Source organism: Ahaetulla prasina, chromosome 7 (assembly GCF_028640845.1).
Source record: "Ahaetulla prasina isolate Xishuangbanna chromosome 7, ASM2864084v1, whole genome shotgun sequence".
NCBI lineage: Eukaryota > Metazoa > Chordata > Lepidosauria > Squamata > Colubridae > Ahaetulla > Ahaetulla prasina.
In genome coordinates this window covers 67,531,078-67,552,944 of record NC_080545.1, presented here as the reverse complement: position 1 = coordinate 67,552,944, position 21,867 = coordinate 67,531,078, and the positions used below count along the sequence as shown (strand labels likewise).

General features: G+C 37.6%; 2 protein-coding genes and 1 long non-coding RNA gene across 3 annotated transcripts in view; 2 read left to right on the top strand and 1 right to left on the bottom strand.

The window, feature by feature from the left end:
• SYNGR1 (synaptogyrin 1) overlaps window positions 1-2,762 on the top strand; it is a 33,975-nt gene extending 31,213 nt beyond the window's left edge. The window contains exon 5 of the transcript XR_009156097.1: window positions 2,626-2,762. The gene's annotated coding sequence lies outside the window, so the exon portion shown is untranslated. The remainder of the gene's footprint in view (window positions 1-2,625) is intronic.
• LOC131202237 (uncharacterized) overlaps window positions 1-21,867 on the bottom strand; it is an 80,656-nt gene that overhangs the window by 11,647 nt on the left and 47,142 nt on the right. The window lies entirely within an intron of this gene.
• TAB1 (TGF-beta activated kinase 1 (MAP3K7) binding protein 1) lies at window positions 432-18,492 on the top strand. Its single transcript, XM_058190996.1, has 11 exons — window positions 432-720; window positions 2,626-2,762; window positions 4,651-4,804; window positions 6,802-6,888; window positions 7,741-7,879; window positions 8,128-8,241; window positions 10,273-10,384; window positions 10,496-10,640; window positions 13,920-14,142; window positions 14,484-14,640; window positions 15,351-18,492. The coding sequence occupies exons 1-11, from the start codon at window positions 490-492 to the stop codon at window positions 15,556-15,558; spliced, it is 1,707 nt and encodes a 568-aa protein (XP_058046979.1). The 5' UTR covers window positions 432-489; the 3' UTR covers window positions 15,559-18,492.

Genomic DNA, 21,867 nt, shown 5'->3' with positions numbered 1-21,867 from the left:
TCAGGTCAGCCTTAAACCAGCTAGGGAGTTCTATGAAAGGCACCTGGAATTGATCTCTCCAGACTAAAGCCAGGACCTTAAACACTACATTACAAATCGGTGCCACTTTGAAAATGAGTGGTAAACTTAAAACTTAAGCAAAATTGCAGTAGGAGAAGGCGGCACCAAAGGTAACATGCAATTATCACAAGATAATATTTTGCAGGCTACTGAAATTTCTCAGAGATGATCTAAGATGTGGATTCGCAGACTTAAAATTCCCCAATTCTGTGAAAATGTACAATATACTGCTCAAATAGTCCGCCTCAGTACAAGGCTTAGAAATATATGATCAATTGAATATAGAAAGCCAATTGGTGCTGATGTCCGCGGCGCTCCTCCTGTTTTATCTGCAAAATACACCATATCCGCTTTGGTAGCCGAGGACTACGCTGACAAATTTCTTGCTGCAAATAGATAAGTGTATATTTAAAAAACAAAACAAAACAAATGATACGCAGGACAAAACGCAGAAGAGCAAAACAACGACCCTCAATATTTCCTCCCGTCCTCTCGAGGGCGCTGTCGACCGAGGGAAATCAGAACCAATTCCGCAGGCTAAACCTACATCCGATGGCCATCCTGCAGCCCGATCCTACCTCTCTCGCCCGCCGATGGGTGGGAGGAGGGTATTGCTTCTGCGTAAAGATGGCGGCAGTGAGGAGGAGTCTTTTGCAGAGTGTGAGCAGCTTCGCTTTTTCTATGGGATCCCAGGAGGGGCGCGACGGCGGGGGGAGGGGGGGGAGAAGGGACGGAGGAAAGTACCACTCCCGGATTTAAGGGAAGAGTCGGGTGGCTGCTTTTTCCCCTGCCTTGCCCATGCACGGAGGGATGCTTCCCTGCAACGTTAACGGAAGGGATGGGCGTTGCAGGCAGAGGTACACGGTCTGCTCCCTTTCAGCCGTGGAAGTTACCGGAGCCAAAGGCATAGAGGGGTTTCCCCTTTAATGATGCCGTACGCGAGGCAGCATTTTGGGATGCGTAGTTTTCCATGCGCCAAGATACCTCCCGCGGTAGGCTGGGCTGATTTGGAAGTCTAGGCATTGCAGCCAACCCAGCCGGAAGAGGCACCGTTGCCAAAGGCGGGTGCGCCCCATTTCCGTAAGCTGCAAAATGTGGGGCGTGTAAATAGGCTACATCCTAAATGTCTGGAGATTCTCAGTCAACCAGGTATATGGTTGTCACAAATGTGCTTTTTTTTCTTCTTCTCAAAAGGCAACTGGACAAAATCAAAATTGAACAGCCCTCTCTCAACAGAAGGGGAGGGATACGACATCATCTATCTCCAATCTATAACACGTCTTTTCAACAGTTCCAAGAGGGTTCCACATCCACACTAATTTGCACCACTCAGGTGACTCTGATGACACAGATAAACCTCCAGCTGACCTTAATGACTGGCTAAAAGAATGCAAATGACCAACTGTCTGCAAGGAGTATAAATCCTTCCATTCCCCACCATCCAGTCAGAGTTGAAGAATCATCATGGATGAGAAGCGAAACATCTTCAAAGAAAAATCAGAAAGTCCAGTTGCCTCTTGAAAAAAAGCACCTTTGGGGCTAGATCCTAACTTGTCTCCCAAACTTTTGAATGAAACCAGACATCCTTTATTACCTGCAGTTATCGGGTGAGAAACTGCTGTGTCCCCCCCTTTTTTTTTTTTTTCCTTCTGGGTACAATAAAATTTGCAAATTAGAAACCGAATCGGAGCAATTTCATGCTTATAATTTTCACAAAATATGCATGAAAATGAAAAATAGTATTTTTCCACTCCAACTATCCCCCGGAATATATAGCTATTTTATTACTTTATCAGGGAAAGGAATTAAGTGAAATCAAAACATGGTTGCTCTCATAAGATGCAGCATATCAGTAAGATACTCTAGTTCCACTATTCATGTACCGGTACTTTGTGCATTAATATATTATCCTACTTTGCATCAGCTATCCTATTTTGCATCAGTTTTGTTGAGATAATTTTCTCAGTATAAAGAGTAAAGGAAAAACACTGATAATAAAACAGCTTCTGGTGCTCTTTTGATATTAGTAATATAGCAAGATAATTATATTTCTGGCTCTGGCATCTGTATACAATATAGTCAAGTTCAATTCAGCATTAGTCATGAGTGGTGCCTATCAAGATGAATGAAAGATTTTGCAGATTTCAGTTACTGGTAGCTTGCAGCTTCCAATCTGCGCTATTTGAACTCTTGCCCTTAGACCCCTATTTAAAAAAGGAACTGCTTTATAAATACTTACGTGGCTTTCTGGAGGATAACATGATGGTAATTAAAATGTATGCCTCTTAGTAGTTTTGCAGGACAAGTTATCTATATTCAGATGGTAGTATAGAGTATGCAATACATGGGCATTTAATATCTGGAGTTAGGTTTCAAGGAGCAGGCAGTAAGCAAGAGTGATGCAACAGCAGGGAAAATATGATTGAGGTGGCAAGATCTATGTAAGTATGAAAAGGATCTTAAGTGTTTTAACTGCTAGCAATCTGATAAGGCATTCTGATTAATATGCCATTTATTACATTTGCTTTTATTGAGAAATGGAGCTTTCTTCTTCTAAATATTTAGGAGCAGCTTTCAAGCTGGACAGATGACTTGCCGCTATGTCAGCTCTCTGGTGTCGGTTCAGCTTCTAATCGTTCTTATACTACTGATGGAAAGGGCACTGAAATTCATCCCTTAGAGGATAACTGGTTGAAATTCAGGTAAGTAGCCACAGATTTGAATGGAACTGTTCAACTGAACAAAAGTGCCTACCGTTCCTGTCCTATTGTTTCTTTTCATATATATATATATATATATATATGTTTTCTGAGGTTTTCACGGGTGTTTGTATATAGGTCTTTGGTTGTTCGGGTTTTCTCCCGTGTAAAATTGGAAGTGTCTTGGCGACGTTTCGAAGTCTCATTCGTCATCTTCAGGCTTCAACCGTGCTTCTGGGAGCAATGTGTGATCGCAGCTGTTTCTTCCTTTTAACTGCTAGTGGGGTTTGAACTGATTGGGTGGGAGCTTGGCTGTGCTCTGATTGGATGGGGTTTTCTGTGCTCTGATTGGCTGGGGGTGTCCTGTGTTGGTGGGGGCTTGGTTGTGCTCAGTCTAGTCTGTGCTGCAGGGGATTTGAGCTGGTGAGCTGCATAGCTGTTGTTTGGCTTTGTGGTCTTGCTACATCTTCATAGTGGGTGTCAGTCTGCTGCATGAATGGATTGGAGGGGTTTGAAATGGCTAATGTTGCAGCTGCGGTCTGGCTTCTGGTCCTTGGTCGTGCTTCATGATCAGTGTGGGTTTGGGTCTGCTTTCTGGGTGGATGTGCGGTGGTGACATCCTGTGTGGACCTTGTGAGTGTGGGTCTGGTGTCATTCCTCGTGTTAGGGACTCGTTTGTCAATAAGGGCGGGTTTCCAAATGGCTGGTAGGCGGGAGGTGTCATCTCGTTTGTTCATGCTGTGTGGGCGTTTTTCTATCTCAATGGCTTCTCTGATTATTCTGTTGTTAAAGTGTTCAGTTTTGGCGATAGTTCTGGTCTTTTTAAAGTCAATATCATGTCCTGTGACTTTAAAGTGTTGGACCAGGGAAGAAGTTGGTTCCTCTTTTTTGAATGAGTTCTTGTGTTCTTCAATGCGTGCACTTATTCTTCTGTTGGTTTGTCCAATGTATGTTGTGGGGCTTTGTGGTCTTGCTACATCTTCATAGTGGGTGTCAGTCTGCTGCATGAATGGATTGGAGGGGTTTGAAATGGCTAATGTTGCAGCTGCGGTCTGGCTTCTGGTCCATATATATATATATATGTAGGTCTTTGGTTATTCGGGTTTTCTCCCGCGTAAAATTGGAAGTGTCTTGGCGACGTTTCGACGAAGTCTCATTCGTCATCTTCAGGCTTCAGCTTCGTGCTTCTGGGAGCAATTGCTCCCAGATTGCGCCCAGAAGCACGAAACTGAAGCCTGAAGATGACGAATGAGACTTCAATATATATATATATATATATATATATATATATATATATATATATATATATATATATGCATATGCTTATACTTCCTTGTTTCTCCCCTTTATGTTTATATATTATATAATCTTTTTGTGTGATGCTTGTATATATTGTTACGACAAAATTAAATAAATAAGTAAAATAAAATAAAAAGTCAGGGGTGTCAAACTCGATTTCATTGAGGGCCGCATCAGGGTTGTGTTTGACCTCCAGGGGCTAGGGTGGGCATGGCCAGCTCAATGTCACTCGTGTCGGGGGCACCTGTGGTGGCCCGAGCACTCTGCCAGTGAAAACAGGCTCCTGAGCTCCGTTTTTGGCTGTGATGGCCTCCTGCAACCCTCTGCCAGCAAAAACAGAGCTCAAGAGGGTGGTAGGCGGCCCTCCTGAGCTCTGTTTTCTCTGGCAGAGGCACTGCGGGCCGGTCATTTGTTGTTTCCCCCGTGGGCCAGATCTAAGTACCCCATGGGCTGGATCTGGCCCACGGGCCTTAAGTTTGACATCCCTGGAACAAGGGTACAATTTTCTCATTCTTTCATTTGGTTTTCTCTGGCTGTTACTCTGATTACATAAGAAAGAGCACTGCTTACCTATCCTGACTCATTTTGGCAGAAGTGAAAATAATTGCTACCTCTATGGAGTCTTTAATGGTTATGATGGTAACCGTATCACAAACTTTGTGGGAGAGCGGCTTTCTGCAGAACTCCTGTTGGGCCAACTGAATGCAGAGCAGGATGAGGCAGAGGTGCGCAGAATCCTGTTACAGGTAATAGAATCTTCTCTTTATCTATAATTGTATTGGAATTTGTAAATGAAAAATAAAAGAATAGGAAAGAAAACAATAATATCCAACAAATTATGAAATTGTATTCTTCCAAAACCAGATATAAATCATTTGAATCAATATACCCTCAATTTTTCTATAACATCAACAATCTATTGTCTACGCTTTCTGACACATACTCTGAGGACTTCAATAGGCTTGGAATAAAATCTTTTGTGGGTTTGAGTTCAAATTCAAATTTAAAGAAATAATGTTTAAATATTTTGACCCATTGATAATCCATTATTAAGTATTCAACTCTTTATTCCATAACTTAGAAATATCAGTAAATTCAACTTCAGTTTTTCAGTTTCTGATATGGACCTGGTTTAATTTCAATAACAGACAGTATAAAAATGAGATTGAGATTTCTCTGAAGCAGCCGTCTGATCCATACTGAGAAATCAAAACATGCTATGTTGAATATATTGCTACTGATGTGTCAGCAAAGAAAATGTTACCTGCAGTTATTAAAAATCCTTGATTTAAATAATTATTCCAGGATCTTCCCATGTTTTCTAATAGAACATCTTCTCAATTGTTTATTATTATTCCACAAATTTATATATTCATGAGACTTAGCATCAAAATCCAATATAACTTTAATGAAGCCCAAATATGTTTTCGTTTCACATAAGACAGGAAATTAAAAAATGTTTTTGCTATACGAATATAAAAGTAATTGCTGGGTTCTTAACAGAGATACATAAATCACATTCCAACACAATTGTTAGGGGTTTATACTTGGTTCTCATTTCATAAATGAACAAATAAATGCCCAATTGTGGAAACATTGATAAATTAAAACCTTCAAGAAATAATTTCAACTAAGCCAATGAAATTCTTTGGTGTCTGTTTCTCTTTAGAAAAATCATGCTCTTCTTTTCTAGGATGCATCTTTAAATTAAAACTACTCAAAAGTTCAGTATTTCTTTTCATGTAGTGAGAATCATTATTGTATGATACTGTTCAAAGAACTTTAAAATAGTAGTAATAGCAATAGAAAGTTTCTTAAAATGTATAAGTTTTAAAATAGGGCCAAGTACCATTTAGTAAAGTCACAAAGATCTTAATAGACATAGACATAGGCATGTTAAAAATGCAAAATCAGTTTGAAAAGAAATCTGACAAAACCCACAAATATTCTAAAAGGTTTGATAAAAAAAGAATTTGTGGGTTTAGAGGATCCCAGAAAATAGATATGCTTTTGTGTGGTATCAGAAAAAGCAGTAGAAGTGTTCTGGAGAGACCATTTAATAATTGACACTTCAGAATTGGCAATTCTCTCTTTCTGTTCACCTTGCACCTTTTGTCAGAAAGCAAACAAGCTCTCAAAAGTTTATAAACTAGAGACCGCAGTTTGAACAATTAGCCGAAATGCTACAGTGGTGCTTAAAAGTTTGTGAACCCTTTTGAATTTTCAGTATCTCTGCACTGATATAACTTCAGATGTGATCTGTTTTTCATAGAAGTCCTAAAACTAGATAAAGAGAATCCAATTAAATGAGTTGAGAACATTACACTTCCTCATTTATTTATTGAAGAAAATGACTGGTTTTGAATCTCTGAAGCCAACCCTCAAATCTTGTAGTTATTTTTTCATAGTCCTATTTTCTTTTATCTGCCTGTTTCATTTATTTATACTGGCAATTAGAAATGTCAGCCTGTTTGTCCAGTGAAAGAGAAAATAAGTGTAATATGAAACTGTGCTGATGAGAGTAGTGGGATGTTTTGGCACAAACAAATGATGTAACATGTATTACATATACAGATGTAATCTCTTTGGTATGAGCATACCAGCATGAGCACATTTAGGGAATTCCTAGAAGACGATATAATAATTGACAGAAAGAATCATCTGATCATTTCTATATACCTGGTTATAAATATTTGGGGTCTAATGGACTATTTCTATTAATCTATTTCTGGTACTTTCTCAGGCCTTTGATGTGGTAGAAAGAAGTTTCTTGGAGTCCATTGATGATGCATTGGCAGAAAAAGCCAGCCTCCAATCCCAATTACCAGAGGTAACTCCATATCTTACTAGGCAATTCCAGAACATTGACTTCACATTTTATTTTTGGAAACCCTAATTGTTTATGTGTTATTTTAGAATGTGGGTAGATGAGTGCTATGTGAGTAGAAGCTGGAATAATAGAATATAAATACTGTATGCAAAAAACTGGGCCCTTGCAATCTGTTAAATAATTAAGAAATAATGCAGTCCTTTGAGAGGTACTTTGGTATAGTGGTTAAACCTGCAGGCTAGAAGATTGTGAGTTTTAGTACAGCCTTAGAACTGGAGCAAACTGGGCAATCTTAAATCAATCATTCTCTCTCAGCCCTTAAAAGGAAGCAGTGGCAAATTACTTCTAAAATCTTGTCAAAAGAACTGCAAGGACTTGTTTGGGCAGCCACCAGGAGGCAACACTTACTCAAAGGCACACAAAAAAAGTCCTTTAATGTCCTATGTTTATAATGATTATAACTATTAAATTAATTGGAAATTCTGTTTCATGCATAGCACAAGTATTTTGAGAGGGAAATGTTTTAACAATCCTGACCTAATATAGAGATGGTTAAGCTAAATATGTTTGAATGCCTTTGTTTGGTAGCTTGTTTTGATCCTGTCAAATGCTGTTATGTGATTGTTCTTTTTATATTAAAAATGTGCTAACATTTTAGAAAACTAGTACATTTATTATGACATAAACTTTGAGGACTGGAGTGACGTTTGTCAAATGCATGATGCATTTTCCTTACTTGACAAGTATATATGTATGTAGGTGAAGAAAAATATAAACACAGCAATTCTTTTGATGCATAGAAGATTCCCAAAGTATATTGCTGATAAGCTTAGTTATGGCTTTGTCTTATAGGGGGTTCCCCATCACCAGCTGCCTCCTCAATACCAGAAAATTTTGGAGAGGTTGAAGGCTGTAGAAAAGGAAATCTCTGGAGGAGCCATGGCCATTGTGGCAGTGATTCTTAACAACAAACTTTATATCGCTAATGTAGGTATGTTCCTCTTTTATGCACTTTTGACTTGGCACTTTCTGAGTCCAGCATTAAGTGATGAGAGTTGGTTGATTGGATTTATCCAAGGAAAATGCTTCTCTGATTTCTCAAATGACCACAAAAAATAGCTTTGTGAAACAGCTTGGAATTGTACAGTTTCCTAGCAAGAAACAAAAATATTTTTGGTCATAGGGTGGTAGTGGTCAGTTACAGTTTCTGACTTTGCATTGTACATTCTGTCTTTACAGGAACAAACCGTGCACTTTTGTGCAAATCTACCATGGATGGATTGCAAGTGACACAGCTCAATATGGATCACACTACCGAGAATGAAGATGAATTATTCCGCTTTTCACAACTGGGTAAGAAATGTTCCTCTGGCAGTTACTAAGAACAACATGACCCCCAACAAAATCAAGTCAACCAGTCTTGGATCAAATAAAGAGTGACTTCATATAATTTGGCAATGTGAGGTGAATTTATGATGAACTAGTTAAAATTAGTATGCTTCACAAAGTGGAAGGAAATAAACCATGGATATGGTACATTGGATTACTGGAACTCTCGTGGAAACTATGAGTTATTATTGGGAACATTAGTAGGTGAGCCTTTAAACACCTAGTAACCCAGAGTAATGTGCAAGCCTATGGTTCTTAATTAATTAAAAATAATCGCACAAGCAGTTGGCTGAAGTTATGATGCAGAAGTAGGCAAAGCCACGGAGGAAAAAAAAAATATAGAAGAATGCTTTAAAAGCCCCCACCATCCTCAAGAATTGGCATTTTAATTTAACAAACTGGATAAAACAAAATATGTGAGGGTTTTTTGGAGCAGTTTAATATCAGTGTTCATACTATCAAAAAAGTATTGTGAGTTTATAAGTAGCTCCCAGATTACTTCCCTGCAGTAGGGGGAAGAGATTCCAAAATAAGATTTTTTTTTGCTGAGGTTTTTCTTTTTCTTTTTCTTTTGTTTCCCTACAGAGTATCACAGAGAACCCATTTATTGATGGGTTCTCTAGTTAGCAGTGTCAAGCTAAAACATGCCCAATAGAACAGGTGAAGGTAATAATCTCTCTCCTTCCCACTATAGGAAATATATAATTGAATATCTGAATATCAGAGTAATTGAAAAGGAGCTTTTGTTGCCACCAGAGGTTGCAAAACTAATATTTTATTTAGTCTCAGCTGTAGTATTCCCAGTTACAGAGAATGGATGATAAATTAATTAATTTAACTATTTAAATTAATTAATTTAATTAATTTAATTTAATTAATTAAATTAGTTAATTAGAACTGCAAAAAAATAATTGCTACCAACCTGCCTTCCATTGAAGACCTGTATACTGCACGAATCAAGAAGAGGGCTGGGAAAATATTTACAGATCCCTCACATCCTAGACACAAACTGTTTCAACTCCTACCATCAAAACAACGCTATAGAGCATTGCACACCAGAACAACTAGACACAAGAACAGTTTTTTCCCGAAGGCCATCACTGCTAAACAAATAATTCCCTCAACAATGTCAAACTATTTACTAAATCTACACTACTATTAATCTTCTCATTATTTTCATCACCAATCTCTTTTTACTTATGACTGTATGACTGTAACTTTTTGTTGCTACCATTAAGAGTTAAATTGCAACCTATGACCATCATTTGTGTTGTAAAAGTTGTACCTTTGATGAAGGTTTTCTTTTCTTTTCTTTTATGTACACTGAGAGCATATGCACTAAAACATATTCCTTGTTTGTCCAATCACACTTGGCCAATAAAAATTCTATTCTAAAAAAACCAAATACATAAGCCAAACATTTAAATTTGTTCCAATATATGTTATATGTGGTTCAGAAAAATATTCACCAAAGAACCAGTAGGTGAGTTGTTATCTAGGCAGCCACTAGCCACCAGGTCAATTAAATGGCTTTCTGTTGTATTCAGAAACTCAGGCGTTTATTGATCTCTGGAAAAACAGACATTCAACTATTGGGTAATAAGCCAAAACAAAAACCCCCAAACCCCAAACCCTTGCTGTATTTTCCTTTCCTTTCCTTTCCTTTCCTTTCCTTTCCTTTCCTTTCCTTTCCTTTCCTTTCCTTTCCTTTCCTCTCCTCTCCTCTCCTCTCCTCTCCTCTCCTCTCCTCTCCTCTCCTCTCCTCTCCTCTCCTCTCCTCTCCTCTCCTCTCCTCTCCCTTCCCCTTCCCCTTCCCCTTCCCCTTCCAACTAAAGATGAAAGTCAGTTTTCGGTCTCTCCTTAAGTTCATGATCTCTTCCTTCATTGGTTAATTAATTTTCCAACTGACATTGCTGTCCCCTGACTTGGAATGCAAATGTAACCTCTTGGCACATATACCTAAATCAATGAGGCTTTTATTTTATACCCCGGCAGGTTTAGATGCAGCAAAAATAAAGCAAGTAGGAACCATAGGTGGGCAAGAAAGTACTCGGCGTATTGGAGATTATAAGGTCAAATATGGCTACAGTGATATTGAAATTCTTAGGTAAGGTAAAGCTTATTTGTATCTTACTCTCACTTCCCTATTTAATTTTATTGTATTGCCAAATCCTTTTCCATTGCATTATATAGTACTAATTGAGGTTTCTCTTTGAAGTGCTGCGAAATCTAAGCCAATCATAGCAGAGCCTGAAATCCATGGTGGTCACCCATTAGATGGCGTCACAGGCTTTCTTGTGCTCATGTCAGAAGGACTCTACAAAGCTCTAGAAGCTGCTCATGGACCTGGACAAGCCAATCAGGTAGTGACTCCATAGCAGTTAAAAACTGTTCTTTTGCACCACATTATTGTCTTTAGATCTAAACTGAAAGGCGTTTCAATTCTGAATGCTTATAATCTGTAGATAACAGTACAGCATTATAGATGAGCCATTCTTGTAGATGCATGGCCAATAATGTAGAGAGAGCTGAACATTCTCTCTAATATGTGCAATATATACAGAGTAAAATCTGGTGTTTTATTGTTATATTTAGAATGTAGGAAACAGATTTCGTATTCTAAAGTGCAACCACCATTGGTTTATTGGTTTATCTTGGGACACGATAAGCTGCTTATTCCAGGGGTCACATAAAAACTATCAACCCTATCAAATTCCTTCAGGTAAAGAAGGGTTACTGGCTTAGATGCCTAAGATGCATCTAAGTAATTGCAGGACCTTTTAGCCATCATAGAATGTCAGAAGTTGTGATTGCATCAGAATTAAATAATAGTTTTAATTTTATCAAATTGCTTGTAAGCATTCTGGGGAAAATAAAATTCATTTTTTGAATCTGCATTTTAAAAATATTTCTTCAGAATTGATTTGAAGCAATTGATTTGAGAGACCACAATTACCCAGAAAAAGGATTTGATGCTAGTTTTAAACTGACGTTATTTCACAATACAGGCTTTTCATTGATTAATAGCTCAAAATTATATCTGTGGCCCGTTATTTTCCATAGATGTCCTGCAGCATTAAATCAAGTAGTAAAACAAAACTTTGCACCAATAGTACTTGTCAGATAGTAGCTCTTGAGTCCAAAGAGGAGCTGAATTGTAAAGATCCTTATTCCAAATAGGAAACAAAATTAGGATAAATACTAATAGCAACCCTGAAAGTATGAAATTAAAAATTCCTATTTCATCAAATAATTATAAATTATATAGTCAACATTTCACTGAACGTCCTTGCCAGAGAAAAGTATCCAGCATCCTATAGAATAGAATAGAATTTTCCATTGGCCAAGTGTGATTGGACACACAAGGAATCCGTCTTGGTGCATATGCATTCAGTGTACATAAAAGAAAAGATACGTTCATCAACAGTTCTGAAGTACAACACTTAATGATAGTCATAGGCTACATATATTGACTTACTGTAGTTGAATAAATATGGAAAGCCCCTTTAAATTAGATACAATAAATATTTGTTCTAATGTTCTTCTGGAAACATTATCATGTCCAGGAATTTAATGATAATTTCCCGAAGTGAAAGATGTAAAGGAAAAATGGACTGATCTTATGGTAAATGTGATAATTCATCTTCTAATGTTTTATTTAAATCATGTTTAAAGTGTAGCAGTAAAGGATTATTGCTACACAGTTTTTAAAAAATGCTTGATTAAGAAAAAATTATATACATATCTATTCCTTTTGATATCCTATATAGATTGTAATGTGTTTTTTACTTAATTTATTTAAAAAGCCAATAACTTACAAGAGTTGTATCTTCTTTTCCAATATTACACTCTCTTCTATAGTTTAATAAGAACTTTTTGAAAAGCATAAACCTCATTTGAGTTCACCTTTTGTAGAAATAAATGATCTATATTGGTCTGAAGCATGTAGAACAATAATAATAGAAATTTTTCCTTTAAAAATGGTTGATTTTATATAAAGTGTAGGAAATAATGCAAACCTGAATAAATGTTTTTAGAAACTATGATGTAACTGAGCCCCTGTTAAATCATTAATAAGAGTATTTTTAGGAATACAAGCCTATATCCCCAGGAAAAGCATCACATTCTCCCCATTCCTAATAGTTCCACCAGAGAGACACAAGCAGTCATTTTTGACCACTTAGATTAGAACTTGACATTCAGATCTGCCCCAAAGACCTATAGCGATTTTCTTCCTTCCAGCCATTTCCAGTACTCGGGATGGGAAGAATAAAAAAATACCATATTTTTTGGAGGATAAGACGCACCTTTTTCCCCCGTAAAAGAGGGTGGAAATGTTGGTGCGTCTTATACACCGAATACAGCCATTTTTGGCCTCCCGAAGTCCCGCCCCACTCTGCTCATTCCATTTTTGCGAAAAACAAACCGATTTTCGCAAAAATAGCGCTTTTGCCCTCTCCCAGCCCTCAGGAGCACTCTGCAGGCCTCCCAAACCCTCTGTACACCCCGTTTTTCACAAAAATGGCATTTTTGCCCTCCCCCAGCCCCCAGGAACACACTGCAGGCCTCCTAAGCCCTCTGCACACCTCATTTTTTTCAAAAACGGGTGGAAAACGGCCTGTTTTTTGCCCGTTTTTGTGAAAAACTGGTGCGCAGAGGGTTTGGGAGGCCTACAGAGTGCCTGAGGGCCAAGGAGGGCAAAAACCTTTTTTTCCTTACTTATCTCTTCAAAATTTTGGTGCGTCTTATAAACCGGTGCATTTTATAGTCCGAAAAATATGGTAATCTCTCTTTCTTCTTTGTGTATATAGGTACCTTATAAGAGGTACATTGGGATTAGAGAAGATAATATCTATGTTTATTATTGACTTTACTGACTTTTTTGTGTAAAACAAAACCAAAAAAAGTATGATGTATGGTTTTGACAATCAAATAGGAAAGATTATAGAAAGAAGAGAGTTGTCATGTAACTTAAGAAGTAAATTTACAAACGAACTTGCAGCTGCTCTAAGATTGGAAGCGCTTTTTATATTTTTTATATTTTTCTTCTACCATTTTTTCTTTTTGCACTTTAGTTTTCTTTTATTTCTTTTTTCTTTCTGATTATGTTTTTGTTTCTATTAATTTTTATTTCTTGTTTTTAAAACTGTCAGTAAGATTATATTAAAAAATGAAAGGGTTATATTGGAAGAGAAAATATATGGGGCAACCTACAAGAAAACCATGTCCATATCACCGCTGATAGAAGGTTTTCTGTATGTACGCATAAACTTGCAGGAAGAATGTGCAGTCCTGAAAAAAAGCTTATTAGGTTTTATACCTTTCCACTTCAGATGGATTACTGAGATGTTGTCCTAATGTTTATCCAGATCTTTGGGAACTGTTTAGCCATGAGCAGCTTTCCTATAATGCCGCTTTAAGAGCCCAGCCATAATCTGATTCTCAGGGTTTTGATCAGAGGATACTTGTTCGGGGTGATGTCTGTTTTGGGGCAGGATCCCCCACAGTTGTCTAAGCTGCATTGGGGCTGCTCACAAATAAGTAACTCCTATGTGATGGGAGCAACATCCTCAGGGCTTTCCATGAATCACATTTAATGCCAACATATATATATATATTTTGTAAACTTCCTCCTTTTCCAGGAAATTGCAGCCATGATTGCCACAGAGTTTGCCAAACAAACTTCATTGGATTCTGTGGCTCAAGCAGTTGTAGATCGAGTTAAGCGTATTCACTGTGATACCTATGCCAGTGGTGGTGAACGGTCCAAATTCTGCTCTCGGCATGAAGACATGACAGTCCTAGTAAGAAATTTTGGGTACCCACTAGGGGAGATGAGCCAGCCCACACTGACTCCAACACAAGGTATGGGAAAATTAAATATTTCTGTGACAGAAATTGTATGTGAAAGACAGCAGCAGATTTAGACTTCTACTCTCCCCCAGTTAGTTGTGTGAAAGAGAAGCATATAAAGAAATAAGCACACATAAAAAGAAGCATTATAAACATCTTGTGAGATTTTGATTTGGCTTAGGATAGTATGAAGCAGCCATAATGCTGTTTTTTTTTAATTAACAATATATATAAGCTATTCATCATTGGATTAAAGGGCCATGCTTTTAACATCCGGGGGGGAATTTTAGAACAAAGCTACTGGCATATCCCAGTTTACCCATTCTTTTCATGATGTATTTCTGTACCTCTAGGTGGTCGTGTCTATCCTGTGTCAGTGCCCTACTCTAGTACTCAGAGCACAAGCAAGACCAGTGTGACTTTATCACTTGTGATGCCTTCTCAAGGTCAGATGGTCAATGGTGCCCACAGCAGCTCTACGCTGGATGAAGCCACACCCACACTTACCAAGTAAATGTTCCCTGTTAAGTTTTATTCCCTCTTACCCTTTATTCCTGTTATCCATGGAATACTGGACGTGTTACATTATTTTTTTCTAGATGCTGCTTAATGTAAACTTCCAAGCCCTGTGCTGTTCAACATTTTTGTTAATGACCTCAAATTGACCTCTTCTCTCAAAGAATTGAGAGAATAATTACATAATTTTCCAGTGACACAAAAGTAGATATGGCTAACACAAAAGAAAAAGAAGAGTCCAAGGACAAGCGTAGACAAGCTTGAACAAGTGGCCAAAACGAACAAGGGGGAAATTAGTCCTGCATGGGGGGAAGGGATGAAAGTCACAGGCATGGGATCAGGGAAAACCTAGCTTGCAGTGGTACATATGAAAAGAGCCCAGAGTGTTTCATCAGCTAAAAATTGATACATACCTTGTGTCAGCAAGGACAGCGACAATGTTAAATCTAAAAAGCCTTTCAGAATCTAAACCCGCCCTCCTAGGATCTCCAAACAAGTTAAGTGAGACATCTATGTGATCACCTTGCTCAATTATCACAATCCCAGTTCTCCCCATTGTGGTTGTTACGTGATTGTGCAGAGGGACCATTGGGTGGGGGCTTTGAGAGTCCCACTGCAAATTACTTTGCTCTGTCATTTGTGAAGATTGAATGAATGATTGCTTTTCTTTCTTTTCTTTCCTCCCTTCATGGCTTTACCTACAGTCAAAGTCCTACTGTGACTCTTCAGTCTACTAACACTCATACCCAGAGTAGCAGCTCAAGCTCAGATGGAGGCCTTTTCCGTTCTCGTCCTTCTCATTCTCTCAGGCCGGATGAAGATGGGCGTGTTGAATCCTATGTAGACTTTGCAGAGTTTTACCGCCTTTGGAATATGGACCACAGTGAACAGGGGACACTGACTGTGCAATAATACATGGAGAGTAACCCCCGTGAAGTCCCACCAGACAGTAGGTTGCAATTCATCTCTTGGCTGACAACATTTTTCTACAAAGCGTGATCTTTTGGAGACTTCGGGACAAATTGTTAATGTGATTATTCTCATCAAATTGTCAAGCATATTTACTCATATTGAATTCTTTTCTAATGGTCTCTTCCACTGTGAAATCTTGTGGCATTAGAGAGGGTTGCAAACCCTTTTACTGCATGGCTGTAGGAAGAAGAATAGTCAGCAGCCAGAATTGTCTTATGGATAAGTCCACAGCAAATATCTGTCAAGAGTGTGTGTGTATGTATATATGTATGTGGGCGCATCTTGTTGAAGGCATAAATCTGGGAATGCTTATCATGATATGAAAGATACCTCTGATTTGCAAAATAAATGATAACTTATAGTTACTACTATAAGTTTCCTCCTGTTGTGACTCCATCTGGAGGGTGTTGGATTGGGGAATCGCTTTAGAGGCCTGACAGCCCCACCTTTTGGCTCTGGGGATCCTTTCCCCTTTCTGAATTTCTTGACGCACCCCGGAGGAGCAGCCCTGCGGCAACAGGATGTTCAAGAACATGTTCCAGAGCAGCTTCCTATCCATCCTCCTCAGCAAGCTGCTGCAGATCTGGGTTAAGAAGGTGGTGGCTGGGCCTGGCGGGGAAGGGCCAGGCCTTTTAATCAGTGATCATATGAAGCATATATATCCTCAGCTCCTGCTGTAGAGCTCCTAAGGTTTTAATCATTTTAGAGCAGGTATCTTTCAGAAGAATAGACATACATATACATCATCTCAAATACTGATCCACTAATTTTGCTGATGTGTAATGCAAACAAAAGAACCTGCCATTTCAATTTGTGATCCATTGTAAAAAAAATTGGTTTTGCACATCATGACAATCTAAATATGAGCAAATCACAGGATATTGTGAAGATATATATGAACCGAGCCACTGACTCTCAATAGCTAGCCTTAAAATCATTATAGTGTTGTTCAGGCAAACATTTCACCCTGGTGCCAAGAATAACACAGTTCAAATCAAATCAAGTTTATTACAGTCAAAGTCCATGTCAGGAAATTGTTATTTGCCTAACTAGTTGGCCAGGCAATATATAAACTAACTATGTATGTTTGCAGCATGATATTGCTTTAAGGCTGTGCTGCATCATGCAAGCATCCTGATTGGTTGAGCTCTGTAGCCAATGTATAAAAGGAAGACTAAATTATAGCTTGTTGGGAATCTACAGGGACGCTACAGCATTGTAAGCTGAAGACATGCTGCAACTGTGTATTTGAGCTTTATGATCCTTGCTTGACCATGGCTAGTTACTGATTCCTCAAGATACTGACAGTTGTGTATTGAATTGTATTTTGCTGAACTGAAAGAAGACTTGGTAAGAAGACTTTGTAACATCCCTGACTGACTGGCTTTATATGTGTATGACCTGGAATTGTTTTTGGACTATGATTTTGCCTTTTCCCTAAAAGTAAAGGAATATCAAACCCCAGTTTGTCTGCAAGTGACTGTTATTGTATACAATCAGTCTCAGTCGTTTTTATGTGTAGGGTACTCAGCTCAACAGTCCACAACCTTGGTTGTGAACCCAGATTACCCTTAACATTCCAGAGACAAGAACAAATAAAAACACTCAAGGAATATCCAGTTAAAAATTCTAGAATAAAATAATAACAAATAAAATCTATATTAAAATCAGAAATTGGCATCCAATCTGTTCGATACACATGGCCTAATTATACTGTAAAATCAATCCTTAAATTTAATGACATAGTCATTGAATACTAAAATGTAAATGGGTAGTAATGCAAAAAGGTTTTGCTACATTAGTTGTGTAAAATAGCTATGGTGGAGTAATCATATTTCCAACGGATCCCCAGTGCTGCTGTGCAGAATCTAGCCATCTGCGGTGTAATCACAGTCTGTTAAGTAGCCATTGGAGATAATCAGTGTCAGAATTGCCAGGATACCTATCGATTATTGGGAGGATATGTTTTTTTCGAATATTTCTGTAGAAAGAGCATCGAAGGAATATGTGTCCAATGGTCTCCACCTCTCCTGAGCCACCAGAGCGGAGTCTTTCAATCAGTAGTATCTTTTTATACTTGCTGTACAGGACGGCCAATGGAAGCGCATGGCATCCTGCGAGCAACAATGTTTTCCAACCGGCTAAGATAACTGGCAGGAGTAACAACATATCTAATAGAGTCTGGAGCCACAAACAACGGAGATGTCCCTAAGCCCGCTTGCCTCTCGATGTCCTCTACCCTTTGTCGCAAGGTTTGTTGTGTTTGGTCATCGTCCAACTTGAATATTGAAGCTGGAGAGAAGCCTAGTTTGGCAAGGTTGGACTCGACGGCCTTGATCCATGAAGAGGAGAATTTGTCTTGGAGGATTAATGTAGGAAGAAATTTAGCCAAAGATTTAAAGAAGCTACACAGATTCTCGCTTTGACTTTTGTCAATCCTGTCTCCGGGCGCAGAAGTGCATTTGAGACACAACGCGGCATCTGGAGAATTGCTTTAATAAATTTAGATTGAACTCTTTCCAATGGTGTGAAACATGAAGCTGAGAGTCTGAGCTGAGGTCCCGTAAAGAAGCTGTGCTAGCTGTTTGGCTGGAAAGAGAATTGTAGCAGGAACATAGTATCTTCCCTTTGTGTGGAAACATTTGAGAAAGACCTTTGCTGATCTTTGGCTAGAGGCAGCCACATATTCACTCTGTCCTTTTCTTGAGCCAGTGGCATGGATGTCACCATGTACTTAAAGGTGGTTACTTGTTCTGTATTACAACCATTAACTTATTGTACCGTATGACTGTCACTGGATGTTGTTCCTTGTGATTCTTGATGTCTTTTTATGTATACTGAGCATATGCACCAAAGACAAATTACTTGTGTGTCCAATCACACTTGACCAATAAAGAATTCTATTCTATTCTATTAAGATACCATGAGCAGAGTTTTAGCCTTTTTGCAAAGGCTATAACCTTGGTTTTCTGTTTTTCTTTTTAAAAAAATAATATTTATTGAATTTCCAAAAGTTAAAATACACAATACAAAAAAAAGCACAATACACAAAAACAAAAAAATATATAAAACACACAAAGACAAACGCATCAAAATTACATTACTCATAACAGCTTTTCCTACATTGGTATTTCTTATCTTATTTAACCTCTGTATACAGATTCTGTTTCTAAGTATCTCTATAAACCAACATTCTTATTTAAATTATCTTAACCTCTATTCAGAATTCAGTCTCATGACAAAAATCTCCCTTAAGTTTTATGCTTACTCTCCAGCCAGAAATACCATCTATTCCATATTCGATAGTACTCAGTATCTTCTCTCTCCTTCATTTCCATTGATAATCTGTCCATTTCTGCACATTCATATATTTTTTTTATTATAATTTGATCCGGTGGGATATCCAGATGTTTCCAGTTCTGTGCTATCACAATTCTACATGCCGTCAATATGCGTAGTATGATATATTGTATATTTCTTTCCATTTTCCCTTCCAGAATGCCCAATAGGAATTTTCTGCCCTGTTATTTCCTCCAGCCAGAAAACCTTGGTTTTCTGATAATTTATGTCCAGTTTATTGTAAATAGAATACTGGACGAGGGCTTGCAAGGCTCTTTTAAGGCCTACAGGTGTCCTGGAGAGGATCACAGCATCATCTGCATAGAGCAGCAGACTGATACTTCGATCACCTATTTTGGAGGGATGGTAATTTGGTTTATTTACCATTTTACCGTGTTATTTATATAAAAGTTGAAAAGCAAAGGGGCCAAAATGCAACCCCCTTTTGAGTTTTGACTGACCTCAAGTGGGACCCTTGCTTGTACCATCTAATCTTGAGGGGTGTTTTAGCATGTAAGGCATGTAATAAATGGAGAAGCCTATATCAATTGAAATGGCTTCCAGCTTCTCCCATAGCTTAGTCCTGATAACCGTATCAAAAGCTGCCTTGAAATCTATAAAAGTGGCGTATAATGATACAGATCTCTTTGATACATATTTTTCAATCAAATGATGGAGAATTAAGCATTCATTTCATTTTAATGTGTGCCATTGTGTACACAGGAAAGTGACAAGATTCTCTTATCTCTTATAAGTAGTCCTTGGGTTATGACCATGCACTCAGTAACTGTTCAGTTATGATAATGCTGGACAAATGGTACTTATGATGGGTTATCGTAATTCTGACTTGCAGCATTCCCACGGTCACATGATCACAATTTCCAACATTGTGGAAATCGTTGGAATTTCCCAGTTCCCATAAGCAAAATCAATGGGGAAGCTGGAAGGTAGGTAGTTGTCACATGAGGTCCTTGCTTCATGACTTATTCAGCCCTTGCTAATGACAGCAACCAGGATTGCTGGAATTGCCAGAGCTAAGCAATGTGGTCATGTGATGTCACACTTAAAACCATATCACTTTGCAATGGCAATTTCTATCAAAATTACCATCATAAGACAAGGAATATGTAACTGATTTCTTTGCATCTAAATTTAGAGCAGTCTGAGAGTGCCTCAGGAAGAATAGATCTGGATATCACTAACTTCCTCATACATATCTGGAAAATTCCTTTGCATTTCTCTAAAGAATATTTAAAATATACTGTAAGAACCTTGCTAATAAGGAACAGAGCTTTCTAAATGGCATTGCAACATTACAGAGGTAATAAACAATATCTACATTTTAAATTTTTTAAGTTTCTTTAGACTAAAGTCACTAGTCAATTTAAATGTTCATATCTCATTAAAATATAGGAAGCCAAGGATCTTAGCTTTACATAATTTACTTTCCCAAATTAGTAACTCCCATGAAAAAGAATAATTTTAGGATTATTGGAATAGCTACCAATTATTTTTTTGATGAAATTTCTTCAAGGGCACCATAATATACAGTATGTGGCAATAATAGTAGTCAATCCTTGTGTTAACAAAACAAGAATAATGAGGCCAAATATATATTATTCCCTATGATAACCAAAGGCACATCTTGCTTAGAAGGTTATATGGACATTAGTGAAACATGGTAACCCCACTTCATAAAGCGGAGAGATTGGAGAAGAAAAGATTTCAAGAGAATAGGTATACAATGAGGAATACCTGGCTATTTATGCAGCACTCCTGTGGCACTAGGGGTTGCTAGTGCTGCTACATTCCGTTCACTGTGTATGTCTGCTCACTTTTGTAATCCCTTTCATTTTTTTAGTTTTATTAAAGTTTTAGTTTTACTAAGTTTATTATAGCATAAATTTCAATGAAAGGCTTATAAAAAGGGAAGGGAAATACAGGATGAGGAAAAGAAAGAAAGAAAAGAAAAAGGTGTTGGCTTCTGACTCTTTCCAACACAGTAAAATATAATATATCTACAATCTCAAATTTTTACATTACTTATAATTATAATAAGCAAGTTCTGTAAATTCACAATTATTAAATCTTCAAACTAAATTCTAAATTTCATTCTTTTTCCATTTCATGCAATATCCTAATAGAAACAAGACCAAATAAAATATCTTTGTTTAAAATAGTTTACATACCATCTTAATGCATCTTTTTAAACTTCTTTTTAACATTTACACTTTCAAATTCACTTTCAATAATATTTTGCAAATTTTAACAATTACTCAGGCGCTATATATATATAAAAAAAAGACCAAAATTTTTCTTTCCCTCTTCCTCTTGAACATAAATACTTCCCAAATTTAATTTCACTAATCATTTTCAAACCCACTTTATGAGAAAACAATCCATTGGAACTATATTTTAATTACATATATCAAACCAATATAAAATGGTTTGATATGTGTGAATTAATTTACTAAATTAACTTACTAATTTAAAATCTAAATTAAATTTACTAAATTTACTAATGCCAATTAACTTACTAAATTTAAGTCATTCCTTCCGGCTTGTCTTAATCAAATAAAACGTCTATTAAGCAAATATAAACTTTTTTTTCTCACGAGATTTTCCAATATGACTTTTAAAACGAACATGTCAACGTAGTCATTTCCATATTAATTTTGAAGAGGAGATTCAAAACTTGTTCTCTTGACCGTCTAGTGCAGGGGTCTGCAAACTTGGCTCTTTTAAGATTTGTGGACTTCAACTCCCAGAGTTCCTCAGCCAGCTTTGCTCCGGGAGTTGAAGTCCACAAGTCTTAAAAGAGCCAAGTTCGCAGACTCCTGGTCTAGTGAGATTCTCGGTCTTCAAAGAAACAAAATCCAGTTGCCTTTTGAAAAAGCATCTTTAGGTTGT

Coding starts and splice junctions, on each gene's coding strand:
- TAB1 (XM_058190996.1), top strand. CDS start 490: ATGATACGCAGGACAAAACGCAGAAGAGCAAAACAACGACCCTCAATA. Junction 10,385..10,495: donor AGTGATATTGAAATTCTTAG/GTAAGGTAAAGC, acceptor TTCTCTTTGAAG/TGCTGCGAAATCTAAGCCAA. Junction 10,641..13,919: donor GACCTGGACAAGCCAATCAG/GTAGTGACTCCA, acceptor CTCCTTTTCCAG/GAAATTGCAGCCATGATTGC.